Genomic DNA, 17,056 nt, shown 5'->3' with positions numbered 1-17,056 from the left:
TCATTTTAACATGGCTGTTAGCACTGTTGATTTCATGTATGCCTCTGATATTTGATAAATTTCACATCCATCTCTTCTGAAGTGGGCACAAAGACTTTCATCTTTATTAGTTTTAGGCCTGCAGCTGGTCTTCAAAGATATCAGAAACAGTTTCTGCTCTCCTCTTTCAATTTGAGGGAAACAAGAATCTTCCAGAGGCAAATCTGCATTCCCATGAGCTGAGAGCCTGTGATCACTTTAGCCTTCATCAGATTTGGCCAATTTCAAAATGAGATGATGACTTATTTTGTTGTTGTTTTTAATTATTTTCTCACTTGTGCTGTGAACTCCTTGGATCTTACAAGTAGATTTGATGTTACTTCCAGAAGAGCACTTAGCAGTAATTAGACATGCCATAAAAATTGAAAAGATTAGGGTGAGATCCTATTCCAAGATTATTTTTTTTTTTTTGTAAACCACAGAGTGAAATCTGAAAAGACTTTACAGACCACAGAGCTACTTCTGCTGAACTGTGAAGTAACAAATAATCTTAATTGATGGAAAAGCTTAAAGATTTTTTTTTCATCAGTTCTTCAATAAGTGCTTGTATATGGATTCATGTTGTTTGTCTTTGCAGCAATGCAACTTATAATGCCTTCTGTTCTTTGTCCAAGAATGTTTAAAAAGTTTAGGTTAAAGTTCTGTACATAGGGGTATCTTTCCACTTTGTAGATTCTAATAATAATATTAAAAAATATCAGTTCTTGTGTATTGGCATGTATATGCTGCTGCAGCATAGTCCATAAAGTGTTAGTCTAATTACTTTTAATAGAGAGCTAACTCCAGTATTCTCTAAAATAATGTTTTGGTGGAAATGAGGTTTGAAACCAGAGTCTGAGTAAAGTTAGTACCATATGAAGGAAAGTATATCTGTTAGCAAGTCTATATTTACTAGTTTTTAAATAGAAGTCCTATATTAAAGTGAAATATGTTTTTTTCATCCCATGCAGTCCAGCCGTTCTTCTTTTAACAGTGACACCTCAACTTAAAGGTTATTTTGAAAACTTTTCTCACTGCAGAGGAACTATTACACTTGCAGTGAAATCAACCGTTTCAGTAACATTTAGTTCTATGTGAATAGATAATACCATGAAATACCAATCCTCCTCCTCCTCTTTCTACTCTTCACCTTCTCATGCCCTAAGGCTTCCTGAAGACCTACACCTAAGTGAGGTGAACTTAAGACATCTCTGGATTTAAGAAATGAGTCTGAACCTTGCTTGAATTTTTATTATTTTTTTTAGCACCCTCAGGAAAATTGCATGTAATGCCTGTGTTTTAAAATAATCTTCTGAGAGAATAATGTTGTCAGAGGCTAACTTCATCATTCTGTCACTACAGAAACAAATTATGTTAATTTAAATTGTAACCAGCCAGAGTCAAATCAACTACTTCCCTCAAATCCAGTCAGTGAGGAGGGAGTCCTCAAACAGTAAAATCTCCAGTCATCAAGACAGGTTTACCAAGGACATAATTTAACTTGTCTGTTTTTGCAGAAGACCAAGACTATTCATTGTACTTAGTTCCTGAAATATTTTTAAAATATTAATATGCTCTATTAAAAAAAATAGCAATGGTAACAAGAACCCCTCCTCCCCCCAAATAATATGTTCTCAGTTGATTTTCACTCAGGAATCTTTGCTCTTTTATTCAACCTCAGAGGGTGGAGGCAGTCAACATTTGGCATCCATCACTTCATATTTCTTTGCTTTGATGTGCAGATAATACTTTACCTGTGGCATATTAAAATCTTAACTTCAAGCCTTCAGTTTCAAACAGCTGCTATAGTGCTTTGGACCTTTTTTTTAATTGTGCAAGATTTTTATAAAATAGACTTCAACTAAGGTGTCTAGAAATAAGAAGATAAGATTAACTTGGCTAGAAATTTCAATAAGTACTGAATTAACAAATTGCAGATTCATCTTAAACATTCTGTGTATAGAGAATTATTTTTCATGCAATGCTATGGTGGACTAAATAAATAAAACTACGGACCATCAAAGTTTGTAGACACTGATACTACTGAAATTCTGCAGAAGGGAACTGATTAGATATGAAAAATATTTACTTTCTTGAGCCATTGTGTGCTTGAGATACGCATGTTTAGCTACTGTAGACCATTTATCAGCAAGTGATTCAAATGCCCTATTAATTGTGGTGCTGGATTAGATTATGCATATATTAATTTTGTTCATTCTAATTTACATGACAGCATAAGCTTGAAGGCTTGATGTTCCTATCTTGTTTTGTTATTGGATTACTGGCTTCACCTACTAGTATTGAAACCATTGATAAATGCTTTGTGTTGGGAACACACTGGAATTCTTAAGCATAAAATTATAAAAGAAATGTGCATCAAGATGTGGTTATTTATAAAAGCTGTTCTCTTCTGTATAGTAACCTGCTGCTATGCACCAGAAAAATGCAGAGGCACAATTTCAGTTCATTGAGACTGACGTGATGTGAACTTTGAATTCAACCTGGGCAAACTACAGTTAACAAATGCAATTCTGTGCCTGTGAAATGAATAATTCCACCTTCCACCTCAAGGAGTTCAAGTGAGGATATAGACTCAGCCATAACTGGCATCAAAAACACTTTCTGAAAAATGTGTGAAGAGACTGTAAAGTGGTTTTCATCAAATATCCTGACCTAGCGTACAGTTGACCTAGGATAAATTATCAGTGAAGCAGCTCTTATTGATACATTACTGATTGGACAGATGGTCTTCCAATATCCAGATTGGGCAAGAGAGCGGTGCTATGGTGTGTCACCATTTGTTCTACCATTGAATCTTAAACAAAGCCGTGTTGTCTAAACTGAAGCCAGTCCCCTCAGGGCAGTCATCAAGCTGTGCTACTAAGACTAAGGGTCTGATTTCATTTTATATTGTTTGCTTGTTCTCCAGAAGCACAGGGGAATTATACAAAATTCATTTTAACCATGGATTTCCCCCAATCCTCCCATATGGGTTTTCCAAAGAATTGGAAGCATGCTGAAGAATGTTATGGATGGTTTGGCAAGGGTTAAAGTTTAAAAAAAAAGGTAAAGTGACAGATCTGGCTGAATACTGTTATTTCAGTACCAGGAGTTTGGCACAAACTTTGTAGTTTGTTTAGATCCCTCTGCGTTTTTGACAGTGAACTGAATGCCACATTGGGGTCATTCTTACTGTTACTCTTGCTCTATAGATAGAAGTAGTCCTACAAGTGCTGCAGTCACACCTTCAATTGTAGTGTACAAAACCCTGAAATCTTTGGTTTTCTTTTATGTCTCCTCTTATACAAATTCATCACTGTAATTTTCCGACAAAAAATGTTATATTTTCATGTAGCTAAGCAGTAATGTTTTTCAAAATTGTCTTGAACAACACTTTCTTCTCAGAACTTGAAATATGACAATCTTCATGAATGTTGGAATTGCTATCATTATAGCACTCTACTGTATGAAGAATTAAAAAAATAAAATCCATACAAATAGCAAAACAAAGTGCTTTAGGACATGTATTTCAAAAGATTAGGGTAGTGGTTTTATCTTCTTTTTTTTTTTTCTTTCTCTTGAAACGTAATCAGGATAGGATTGTATTTTTCATTCTGAATAACATGTAAAATGAGATGTAGCTGTTTAACACATACCGTATCCATAGAGTCTATTTATTCAGACTGAATTCCACATGGACCATGGATAATCTTTTTCCCAAATGTTTACTAGTATCTGCTCTTAACAAGTGCTGCACAATATAAACTGAAGGAACCATAAAGAAAAGGGGCATAATAAAATTAAGCCTTGCTTTTCAACAAAGTCTGACTTAAAATCAAGAAGTCAAATTTTCAAATGGGTCAGATTTTAAAGAACTTTTTTAAGGATGTGAATTACATGTATTTAAAAGCATACAAGGAGCCATAGCTAGTACTACAAAATGAGATACAAGCAGGTTTTATGAGATGACATTGAAACTAGTAGTTTTAACTCAGATGAAAAGAGATCCAGGCTTTGTTAATCATCTTGTATTTCAAACCACTCCGTGCTATGCACAGCCTGAAAAATCAGGGTACTACTGCTCTGTTTCCCTGTCCCTTCCTATCTCGCTCAGTATGTACAGTCTTTCAAGACAGACAAACTGACTGATACTGTGTGGGCATGTGTGTGGTCTCTAGTACTAACAAAGCTAATTTTGGGTATAGCTTGTAAGTGCTGTCATAATAAAATTGAAAACAAATTGGAAGGGCTGGGTTTGAGCATTTATATGTGACTTTTTCACATTCACTTGAGTTTCTGTTGTTGCCATGGATACTATTTTTAGTTATAATTTCTGTTGATGTTTGCATTAAAAATTTAATTAAGTTTTTTCTTAAAATAAAAAACCCAAACAACACACACACATTTTGAGTAGCAGAAGAATTGGAAAGATTATATATTTGAAAATATTCACTAACTTTTTTCCACCCAAACCTCCCAAACACATTAGATTTAAAAAATATTTTTCTTTATAAAGTAAATAAATTACTTTGTTATCGCTTAGTAGGTATAAATATCTCCAGCTAGGCAACCTTTTTCCTGGTTTACTGTTTGTTCTTGCTTCCTCTCTCAGCATTAAATCTTATAGCATGTCTTGTTGATCAATAATATTTTTCATGTATAGTAAATTGTAATTTTCCAAGGAGACTTGTGATTCCTCCTATCCCAGACAGTTTTAATCATGTGTTTGTTAAAACCTGGGTAAGTAGCTTTGAAAAGCTCATCCCTTTCTGAGCTTCATTATCATTGAGGACTACTCATTTTACCTGTTCATTATTAAATAAAACTGAACCTCCTACTGTTCTGCTCTTCTACAAGATACACCTGGAAAGTGTATCCAATGCTGTGTACCGTTAGGCTTTGTTTCAACTTTGACAGTTTTCAATATCCATTCACATCATTTTGTATAGAGGGACTTGTGAGTGCAGAATATGTAAAACGCTTCCCCCTTCTGCAGGGGAAGAGAAAATAGGATACAGAAAACATCAAAAACATTATGTAGTGGATTGATGCTCTGGAATGTAGCAGAAAAGACAAACGTTAAGAGAGGTCTTGTTGTAGGAAGATGAGGAAGTCTTGATGACCTCGTGCTGCTGATGTGTGAAGGTCAGGTATTTAGGCTGATTATATCTATTGTCTGCCCTTGATACTATTGATCGTGGAGCTGTTTACTACCTGCCAATCCTTGAAAAGGCAGAGGGAGTGATTTGTCCAGAATGGTGGCTTTTTCTTTTTCCTTTCCTTTCTTTTCCATTCTTTCTCCCTCCATCCATCCCCACTTAGGAACTAAAAAAAAATAAAAATAGTTCGACTAGTTAGATATTTTGTTATGGCAGCTTCTTGTCATCACAGTTCCAGATAGTACTTGTGCATTTAGAGACCATATTGTAAATGAATTGTAAATAATTTAAAGTGAAGAAAAAATAGGGATATAAACAGCTGTTCTTTTACTGTGCATTCAACAGGTATTTTTAGTTCTCTCTCATTCCTCCTGCCTGGTGAACTTTGAATGATTCTTCTACTATATCTAATACAGTAATGACATATAGATGAGAATCAAAAGCCTAGCTGTTACGCAAACCATATATGACTAAAGAAAAATAGTGAATAAGAATTATTGTGCTTTTGAAGAATTTTACTTCAGAAAATAACATTAAAAATTAAAACTTTGTGCATCGGTGATAGACCGATGTGCTTACTTTTTGCAGAAGTACAGATGTGGAATTACATTAGCTTCTCCGTTTTTTATTCTGCCTGTATTTGCCAAGGAGACACTTTTTATATCCAGTCTGTAATCTTTTAAATATGTATGCTTTTACAGTTATCAATACTGTTGCATTTCTGCATAGCAGTGCACCTACTAAAAATTCTGTTCTAACTGGGATTAACTATAATATAGTGCCTAGAAAACTTCCACAGCACTTTCTGCTGGAAATGTTATATTCTTATAGCCTCTTCATTTGTACTTCCAGCATATCTCATGATTCTGGATTATTTCATTATATATCTACATAGTTTTGAGTTGGAAGAAGCAGCCAGAATTTTCTTTCCTTAAGTGATGCCTTACCTGTCCAAGATGACTCGGGTCACTCAAGCTAGCAGTTTAGCAGAAGAGGATGGAGATAGGGAGCAGTTCTTGACTAGAGTCTATATGTTCTATGACAGCTACTTAATGTATCATATTGTTATTAGTAAAAAAACTGAAGCAAGAACAAATATGAAAAAATACGATCAAAAGGACCAGCTTGACATTTGTTTTGTCCGTAAAAGAAAAGAAGGATATTGCTATAATAAGTTTAATTGCTATTTGTCATATTGCAGAGCTCTTCGTTAGGTTTTGAATGACTGGAATGTATATTTATTATATGAATATGCAACATACTAATAGTCCCATTTTTTCAGGAAAATTATTGGCCAGTGACTGAAAAAAGCATATTATATTATTATCAGTCCATTATAAAATAATTATTCCAATAATAATTATTCTAATATAGATAGAATTCCTTTCATATCCAAGTCAGCAGGAGCTTTAATATTGATTCCAGTGCAGCCAAGACTTTACGTGTGGACATTGGAATAAATGCTTATTGAAACACTCTAGAATAATTAGATCTTAGAGCATGTGATAACACAAAAAAGTTACCTCATCTAACATTTAGCAAAAGGAATTCTTTATCTTGGCTAAAATGTAGCATTTATCTAGTTTTAAAAGATATTGAGAAGTTCAGGACTCAGACCACCTTCCAAAAGAGTTTGGTCTGAAAACAGATTTCAATACTTCTATTGCAAGAAGATTTACTGTGCACAAACCCCCCTGTTTAATTGCCATCCTCCTCTTTGAACAGAAGCCAGAGTACTAGGCAGAGGGCTGGCAGAATACTGGAAAGTTATAAAGCATAAACTTGTAAAGTAAAAGTATAAACTCATTTTTGTTTCTTGATGCAATTTGGAATCAAAGAAGGTTTGTTAGTGTATGATTAGTCATGATTATCTTCTGCAAGACATTAAGTCATGCAGTTGTTTGGAAACTATTAAATCTGTTGTTCTGCTCCATGCTCTGTTCTCCGATGATGTCTCCCCCCCCCCCCCCGCCTCTTTTTCTTCGTTTTGTCCTTCCCTGTTGGGCCAACTGCCAAAACTCAGGGTTCCTGAAGATCAATTATGAAAGCTCTTGCTTCTCTGCTCAGTGTGCAGTCCTTCATATAATGTTCTTTATATAGCTTCAGCAGAAAGACCTGTAGCCAGCAGTTAAATAGTGTAGGCTATTCAGTGCCTAAGGTAACAGTACAAGTTTGAACTCAAAATAGTAACTGAAGAAAAAAGGAATAGATTAAATTGTAGGATTTAAAAAAACAAATACAATCTTCTATACCTTCATCTTGAGTTGTGCGAACTGGAATTTTTTTATATGGCTTTTCAAGTGTGTGAGGTAAATATGTGTCAGAGGAAGGAGTAATCTAAACAAGTTGTAATATTTCTCCTACATGTTTCTAATTTACTTTACATCTGTATAATACTTTACATGTTTGTATTTGTTACATTTGCTAATTTAGGTATTAAGTACCTGTGTAAATTAGCAGATTTCTGGTTTGAAGTTAAATTTCTCATGTTGTGATAGTTGACAGGTCGTGTGTGTGTATATTATATGCTCGTGTGTGTGTGTATTACAGGTATGTTCACTTCTCTATATATTTATTTCTTACTAATACCTGAAGAATCATGTCAAGATTTCAAACAGGTAGCTGTATCAAAGCATAGAAGCTACTCAAAATGGCAAATCTGCAGAAGGCTAGATAAGTTTTGGAGATTTAACCCAGAAAAGCCACAAACCATACCACTCAGGAAAGCTATCTTAGGAGATAGATACAGCAAACCTCTACGAAATTTTCTTTGCTCACTACTTGCAAAGGTGATGATGAAAACAAACCTTGCGTGCTTCAAAAGCATTTCTTGTGGTACTTGAGGCATAATGGTTTGGAAGAACAGGCTGCTTGTTAAGTAGGTTGAGAATTGGCGGGACTGCCAGGCTGGACGGCTCACCACCTAGTTGTTGGCAGGCAGTGAGCGGAGGAGGAGGAGGAAGCCGGGCCTGTTTAGCCTGGGGAAGAGAAGGCTGTGGGGCAGTTTAATAGCAGGCCCCTGATGGCCTGAAGAGCAGTTGCAAGGGCGACCAACTTAAACTCTTCCTGGTAGCGGTGCAGAGTGTAAAACCAAAACAAACCCACAAACCCCCATGGCTAAAAATTGCAGTTTGAGAGGTGCAGATTGGATGTTAGGAGAAACATCTTACCTAGGGAGAGTGTGCAGCACTGGAACTGGTTTTCCCAAGGCCCTGTGGAGTTTCCATCCACGGGGGGTTTTGAGTGTCGGCTAGAAAATGCCAGCTCTCAAGCGGGTGGCCTGCTGTGGTGTGGGCAGGAATAGTAACCCAAGCAGGAGCTGGGGCTGGAGGTCTCAGAGGTCCCTTCAAAACAGCATTGCTATGATTTAGTGGCTTTGCCCTGATAGCCACTTTACATACGAAAGATATCAGAGCTATTTGTCTTCAATTTTCTGTCAGTAACAGACCATTTTCCACCTTTTCCTTTGTAGCCAGCAAAAGAGTTAAATTTCATTTTGACTGTTACATTGGGATAATAGCTAAGAAGTGGCTGGAGGCGACTGAACCAGAGACAGAGGACAGAAGGAGGTACCCTTGTATGCCTCCAGTTACTACTTCTGAAAGAGGGCTTACTGCTTTTTGAAAGTCTGGTGAAAGAGGAAGAAATGGCATGTTATGTTACATTTCAAAGAATTTCTTCTACAAAGTCTTGGTTTCTGTACATGTGTGGAGTGTAGTAAAAATTATATGGGAATGTTGTCAGGAAATCCTTTCGATTACTTTAATTAAAAAAACCTGCTTCCCTCTGAAGTTCTGTGGTAATGAACAAGTAGTTACTGTCATCTTTTGTTTCTGAGTTTTAAAGCAGAGGACTCACACATACTACAACATTACTGTATATCTGAAAAAGGTTTAATACTAATTTATAAATATTTAGAGTTGAAACTTTCCTTATGTTTGAATTTGGCTTTTTTTTTTTTTTTTTAAAGCAGTCATAACCACAAGTGAGCTAAAGCTGTTTCTGAAGGCCTAAAAGTGATTTTCATAATTAAGGGCTATTGAATGAAATACAACAAATAATATATTAGTAGTACATGATTAGCAGTACTCTCGTCTTGTCACAAAATTAGTGCGGGGTTGCAAAAAGTTTTAAAAATCAATTTTACCAGTGTTGAGTGATCTTTTATGTGAATCTGTGCCGAGGCCGTTACTCCACCTGTGGTGCTCGTCTCTTCTCCGGCAGCTCCTCGTCTGTCTCCTGAACTCTGTGATTGCTCTGTGATGACCCTTGCTAAAATGTAGTGATTACCATGTACTAAGAAAGAGGTATTTGCTATATTTAAAAAGTGTCAGTGCTGATCTTTGTGAAATGTGTTGTGCCCATGGGGGAAGAGACCTACTTTGAAGTAGGCAGGAATGAGCTTGTCTAGTCGGTGGGTTTAATTTCAGTTTACAGTGGCATCTGCTGATCTGTTTGGTGATACCGTGGTTTTTCATCTGCGTTACCACATCGGTGGAAGGGTTAGGCACTGCCGTGCATTCAGAATGCCTGGAATCTTGTAATTTTCAGGGGTAGACTTCCTCCACTGATAGATATATAAATCTGGTGATAGCATCTTGTACCACATCAAAGATGACTGCAGCGACTCATTCTTCAACTTCAGGCTCTGTTAAGTGTGTGCTGTTCTTTCCTAATAAGCATAACTGTGTCATATCCCTGGGTCAGTTTAGGGATTTTTCCCATCTAGTGTGCCCCATTTCCAGGACTTTCTCCTGCAGGTGATCTCACTTCCCCACCTTCTAACAAAGCTTTTTACTGGAGATGCAAATACATTGTTTTGGTCCTTGTCTGTCCCCGTTTCCCTGGTATGATATTGTTGCCTCGTAGCTGAGATGGTGCTTTGCCTACTTCAGTCCTTGCCTAAACTTCAGCATTGTTTAGTGTTCTCTGTACATTAATAATCTTTTTTTTGGGGGGGAAGGTGGGACAGGTGGTTGTTAATAGAAAGGCAGATAGATCACAGCAGTTTTGGAGTTATACAGCTGACTGCTGTAAATCCCAACATGTTACTCCCTTTTAATTGTAACTTGGACTGATTTATCCCTAAAATAAAGCCAGGAATTACAAAGTCCTTCCACAAAGAATAGAGACTATAGTCTCATCTTAACCACATTCAGGTAGCTGTGCTCTTCACACAATTTCCTCAAAAGAAATGTTCAGAACGTACATGAACTTGGTAGGAAAAGGCTAGCTTTTTGTGGTACAATGGTATGATTTATATAGAATGGATAAAAAGGAATATTGTGGCTTATCTGAAGACAAATAACAAGCTTCATTCTCTACTGACAGCAATTACTTGCCTTTGTAGTCATACAAAATAATTCTTTTGTAAGAGAAGAAATTCCACTGTGCGAGAGCAAATATTTGAAATGGAGCAAGTGTTGTGTGTGGGAATTTGATATGTTCATGGAACACTGTTTTGTGCTAAAGTAAATAGATATTTTTCCTTTACAAATGGAGGAGCTGAAGATACCGGAGATGCCACAACTTCTGTTCACTAAATTGTCTTATGTCTTTTCTTTGCCCCTTTTTATTGACTTCTCATTTGATATGCCTGGACTATTTAGAGTCCTTACTTGCTGTTGTTATTGTCCTGATGACACAAAAGAAAACATTGTCCTGTGTTGTGAAATAAAGCATGGTTTGTAATCCTGTGTGTGCTTTGACTAGAGTGTCATCAGACATCGCGCGTTGACACATTTGTCTGAAATGGTGGTCCTTTACATACTTTGGAAATAGCATTCTGGTGTACTAATCTCTGGGAAAGTCATTTTTATTATTGTTGGCTCCCGTGTTTAGCGTGCAGCTCTCAGCTGATATACTATACTATACGTTACGGAAAAATGCTTGTGACTCAGCTAACAAAAGCCTAATGAAATGTGGAATCTGTTTCTTGGGTCCTTTTTTGTACTTTTTTACTTATTACTGCATGCAGTCCCGTCTTATTTGTACATAAGGCAGTCAGTCCTCTGCAGGGCAAGACCACGCTCCCATCAGTTTTATATAAGCAGCAATTCCACTTAAAAGAAAATTTACCATTTTCATACCACAAGTAGAAGGCACCAGTCCATCAGAAGGCAAAAGTCCAACAGACTATAAATTACATTTAATTATAGATTAATTCTTTTAAAATAGCAGTGTTGTTTCTATGGCCTTCTTTTCTTGCAGTACATTCATTTAGCTGTCAGCCTTTACATGTAGCTATAATAAGGTACAATTACAGTGTATGTTTTCATTGTAGACTGAATCGTATGTCTTGCATAGCTTCAAATGAATGTTCTGCATAATGCTGGTTATAAAACAGTCAGAAAAATAAGGTAAAGTAACTGCAAGAGACAATGAATAGCTGAAAACAAAATAATATTAATAACTCTCCAGTACAAAACTGCAGGCTTATTTTGTTACAAATTTATTGATAGGTAGCTCTGAGAATTCCTATGATTTACTGACTGAAATGTCAAACCTGACTATATACAGGTTTTTAGAAGAAGTTAAAGAGAGTAAAAGTCATGCGCCATAGCATAAGGAGGGTTTTTTTCATTTGATGGAATTAAATTTCATAGTTTAGAGATCTCATCATTGTATGTCACAATGTTAAAATGTATCCAGATTAGGTCAATGGCTGGTTTTTGCAGCTAAATATCCTATGCAAGCAGATTCCAGCTGCTGAATGTGAATTCCTGTGAATATTGGGCACTTGAGAATGAAGTTTCTTGAGTTACTGTGAAGAGGGTTGTTGGGGGTCTGAAAGGCACAGCTGCTGCTCACCAAAGGAGTCCTTTCCTTTTGGTAACTCCTCGCAGTTATGAATTCATAACCTGAAGAGGTCTTTTCAATAGTTTCAGTGTTACTGTGTGCTTTAAAAATCAAATGCATTTGGCTTATTTCTTTTGAATTAACTTGCTGCCGCATTGTAAAACATTCATTTGATTTTACATGTGTTAGTCTAACAACACTGTGAGGAATTTTGAGGAATGCCCTCAACTGAGGCTTGTCAGTAAATGCCTAATTTCTTACACTTGGTGACTTTCCCAAGTTTCCCAAGTATGTCCCAGTTTCATTCCTGTAGCGGGATAACTTTGTTTTGATACAGCCCTCAGGAAGGAGGCAGCCATCAAAGTCCTTATCACTGGACTCAATAAGTGTTGGACAGCCTCCTTTTACAAGAAACAAAATTAAACCATCCCTTCTGTGGTAGGTGTGAGCAGACCTCTCCCTGTACCCTCGTGTGATCTCTGTGCATTCTGCAGTAATAGAGAAATGAAACCGTCAGCAGGCTGCATGATGTAGTCCCTTGGGCTGCCGGGCTTCTGTGAGGAGCCCAGTCTTGCATTCAAGTGTTTGCAGTCATATTTCTCTTATCTCCACTTGAACTTCTGTTCTGCTTTCTGAACAGCAGTTGAGGCTTGGGTTTGAATAACTTTTTGCCAGCAAAGTAATAATTACCACATTTGGGTTGTTCTTACTATATAGATTTTCCAAGCAGAAATTCCTTGCAAGATGAAGAAAAGCAAATAAACCAAAAGTGTCTTTATCTGTGCATAGTATACAAACGCTTCAGGAAAAGGAGAAGAAATAAGTATTGATGCATCTGTTTTCTCTCTTTACTATAGGTGTGCAGGATCCTCAGCATGAGAAGATAATTACTGTGACTACTAATGGAAGTATTCACAGCCCCAAGTTTCCACACACGTACCCACGCAATACTGTACTAGTGTGGAGATTAGTAGCAGTAGATGAAAATGTATGGATACAGCTTACTTTTGATGAAAGATTTGGGCTTGAGGACCCAGAAGATGACATTTGCAAGTAAGTTATTTTTCCTTTAACTTAGAAAAATCTAAAGGGAGGTGTGGGGGATGGGACAAAAGTGTTTCTCCCAGTTTTGCAAAAGTGTGACACCTGCATGTCAATATATTTATCAAATGCATCTTTTAAAGTATTAGTTTATGATTTTCTTTTGCAATGCTAGAGAAGGATTTCATACTCGAAAGCTTCAGGGTTCCTCCATTTTCCTTCTGCATTTAGTATCTGGGGCCACAGATACATTATGATACAAAAATGTGAAAAATTTATTCTCTCTCAAATAAAAGTTTTGACATCTGGGAAAATATACTTGACAGAAAGTTAGATGAACGAATGTCTAATTTTTACAGAGAAAATTTGGGTAAGCAGGTTCCCTGAAGTGGAATTCAGGTCACGACAGACAGTACAATATTCCTGTTCAAAAAAAAACCAACTCCACCCTACTGCACAATATTTTACTAGCCTTTAATGGTCAAGTTCTCAGTTTTCTATGAAAATTAGTACTTACAGTATTGCATTAACTGACATTCCTCAATGGTATTGTTTTTTCCCTGACTTTCCCTGACAGATAAGTACTCTGCCTGCTCAGTCACTGGCACAGGTTTCTGTAGGACCTGTGGAATCTGTATTTCCTTCCTACGACTTACAGCCAAAGGCTTCGTAGCTTGGGAGAGAAACGCCTGTGACACAACAGACATCACGATGGATGTAGTTCTGAACCAAGCCATCTGATTTGTTGTGGTTTGGATATTTTGTGAGGCAGTAGGGGCTGACATTGTATATGCTTCCTGTGGGTGGGTGAAAGGGGAGAGATCCTGTATCTGTCTGCCATCGTAGCAACACATCATAAAAAACCCCCAATGTGTGAATAGTGGTATGTTATCTGACCTCTTTTCAGTAAATTAAGTAACAGATAAAATATGTCATTTGAATGGCATATCCTCCTTTGATGTGTTCCTGGAGAGTTACTTCACACAAGATTTTTATTTCAAAGTATTTTTTGTTTTGTTTTTCTGTTTGGGGTTTTATTTTTTAGTACCTCATATACACATTTAATTTGATTCTTGCTTTCAGTTTTTCTAATTAGCTGATATATAGTTGTTTTCATATCTTGAATCAACTTTTGATAACAAATTTGAATTTCTTAGAGGCTACTTTTGCACTCATCCTTAATTTGGGAGCCAATGTTAATAAGAGATGGACAGATATTTTTCTTTCCTAATTCTGAAGGGCGTAATTGTCAAGGCCGTGTCAAATATAATTAAAATACTAAGTGTTATAAACATATGTTTGCTTAGATGAGTGCACTCCCTTTGCACAATAATTCTTTTCTTTAAATGAAAACTTAGCTTGCTTTTTCTTTTCTTTGCACATGGCAGAGTGAAGTGGCAAGTGAAAGAAAATCCAGGTAGGGTGACTCATTCGTCCACTTGCAAAGAAAAAAAGTAAGATAAGTTAAAATATTTTTAATATTATAACTAGAAGAGTATTTTAATGGGAGTACATTTATTTCAAGTAAACAATGTGCTGAACACAAAAGTACTGGTCAAATTAAGAAACAGTAATAAGTCACTCATAATCTTCATTTGGTCGTAATCTTATCATGCTTGTATTTGTGGAGGGATACCAGGAAGTTGTATGAATGCAATTCCTGATATGTGCACTTCTGAGGACCTATTGGGCTTTTTTGGTGTGCGAGATATGAACCTCTGAAAAAGAGAGTTATGTTGTTGTTTTAACCAAAAGAAAAAACATAGCTAGGATTCCTATGAAATTCAAATTCAGTAACAAACTCAGTAAAGAAAGAGAAAGTGTACCTTGTTTGTTGTGAAGGGGGTATTAATAATTGACAAGTTGAGGAAATAACTAAAACACGCTGTGTTTAACTATGTAAAACAATTCTACACAGGCCAAGTTAGTTACCAGTTATCAGAGTAATAGCTCTTTATAAGTAATGTCTTGTGTTTCTTATCTTTTATAGTTACTAATAAAATTATTTAATCTTTTTTCCCCAGTAACTTCTGTAGAAAAGCTAAAGGGTTTTTACTGACTGCATCCCATACTATTTATTACTCCACTGTGTTTCTGCCATCTTGAAACACACAAATCAGTGTTGTTGCTGTAGAGTACTCAACAGCTTCTCCTAAGGCAAGTTTACATGACAAAGGACAGAATAAAAAATGACATGAAATTTAATGTATTGTAACTCTATACCTTACAGTGACCTGATTCTTTAGTTCTGACCTATGGCTGAAGCTACATAAAAGCTGCAGCCCAGTAACGTTAGATTATGTATGCAACAGTGTACAGATTGTACCAGGATAATTTTCCCCCCCTTTTGTAGTGTATGAGAAGACCTCATGAGTTAACTGCAGTAGTCATTGTCACAGTTTTCACTTCCTCTACCTGCTGCTTAAGCTGCACATTCTGTGCAATGCCAGAGCTTTCTCCATCACTGCTGTGGGCTGTAACGCCCTGTAGTGTCAGCTCTCTGGGCTGATGAGAGAATATACTGGAGCATATTAATTTGAGATAATTGCCAAATTTTTAAATCTCATAGCAATTCAACTATTGCTCACACACAGGAAAAAACAAAACAAAACAAAAAAAACCCCCAAAACCTATCGTTCTATATGAGACTTTCTTGCTTAACACAGTTCTGTAACAGGAAAACAACGGTAGTGGTGAATGAGATGTCCCAGATGTATCCTGAAGCTATGGGAGGTTTTGCCTGTATCTGGCTGAACTGACCTCCACACCTGGATTTCTCCAAAGTCAGTTCTGACATTTCAAGCTATTCTGTGAAGTCTTTTCATCTAGAACGAATACTACATTTTACAGATACATTGAAGGTACCAGTCTATGCTCCACTTGAAATACTTTGCTGAATCTGAACCAGAGTGATCCTGCATTTCTTTTCTTAAACTCTGTTTTTACTTGCAATTCAACTTAGCAGTATTTGCTAAGGTACAGCATTTGGATTATAGCAAATTCTATGTTTGACCAGCCGTCCTAACCCAGCCTCATCTGGAGCAGGATTAATGTACATAGTCCTAATTGTTGTGCTAATTGTCACTAGTCTTAAGCATGATTGCTGTGTTCCATATGTTTTGGAAACTAAGTTATAGGGTTTTTTAAAATAAACTTCTGATATTTGGCCTATATTTCTCCAGGTGATTTTTTGTCCTGGTTTTACAATTGTGATATGTTTGAAACTTCTGCAGTGCATCTCAGCACTGTTTAAAATACAGCTAATGATTTTTTTTAACGATAGTTCTACTTCATCTGCACTGCATCCTTTCTATGGGCAAAATGTTAAGAATCCCACTGTGTTCTTTCCCAAGTGAACACAAACCAATTTACGTGGAAACTAGATCCATGTATGTATCTCAGAAGACATTTAGGTTATTTGGTTGATAATATGGATATATAATTCTCAGCAATACTGCAGGAATTTCTGCCTTGTACACTTTGCTTGATTTCAGTTGTGACTTGCAAAAGAAAAAGGTTATGAACAAAAAAATCCGCCAGCAAACCAAACAAAAGAGAAGGATGCAATCTCCTGGCTGTTTTGTGCAGTACTTTTCAGATGATAGAACTGGCAGTGAATTTTTCTTGCATAAGGGAATTTCTAGCTAACAGAGGCATAGTGGATTTACATTCTGTTTGTCCATCCTTTCTGATGAAGAAAAGCAGCAGCTTTTCTTCTGCTGCTATGATAGCTGATATGACAGGTCATTATTTTCATCATGCTAGCCCCTCAATGCTGTTTTTGTCATGAGGCCATTAGACTTCTGCGCTTGACGGCTCCTGTCATCAGGGAGACGCCATAACTCTCCTTGACCAGGAGGGACAGATTTTTGCTCACTTGTTGCTTGTTGTCCAAAATTGTTGCTTTCTGTCTCTAAGAACGTGCAGTGATAAAAGCTTTGGGATAAACCCCTGTGTGGCAGGAAGACACAGATTTTGCTTTCTTGCAGGAAGCACATGGTTGCTACAGTTGCCTTTAACAGGCAGTCTGATGTTGTGAG

The 17,056-nt window shown here is 36.6% G+C and overlaps 1 protein-coding gene across 1 annotated transcript in view; it reads left to right on the top strand.

Annotated features, from left to right (window-relative positions):
- PDGFC (platelet derived growth factor C) overlaps nucleotides 1-17,056 on the top strand; it is a 130,707-nt gene that overhangs the window by 63,465 nt on the left and 50,186 nt on the right. Inside the window, exon 2 of the mRNA XM_075751766.1 lies at nucleotides 12,833-13,028. Within this exon, the coding sequence (XP_075607881.1) occupies nucleotides 12,833-13,028 (196 nt within the window). The remainder of the gene's footprint in view (nucleotides 1-12,832; nucleotides 13,029-17,056) is intronic.

Source organism: Balearica regulorum, chromosome 4, assembly GCF_011004875.1.
Source record: "Balearica regulorum gibbericeps isolate bBalReg1 chromosome 4, bBalReg1.pri, whole genome shotgun sequence".
Lineage (NCBI taxonomy): Eukaryota > Metazoa > Chordata > Aves > Gruiformes > Gruidae > Balearica > Balearica regulorum.
The sequence above is the reverse complement of the archived record's forward strand: the minus strand, read 5'-3'. Positions and strand labels throughout refer to the sequence as shown.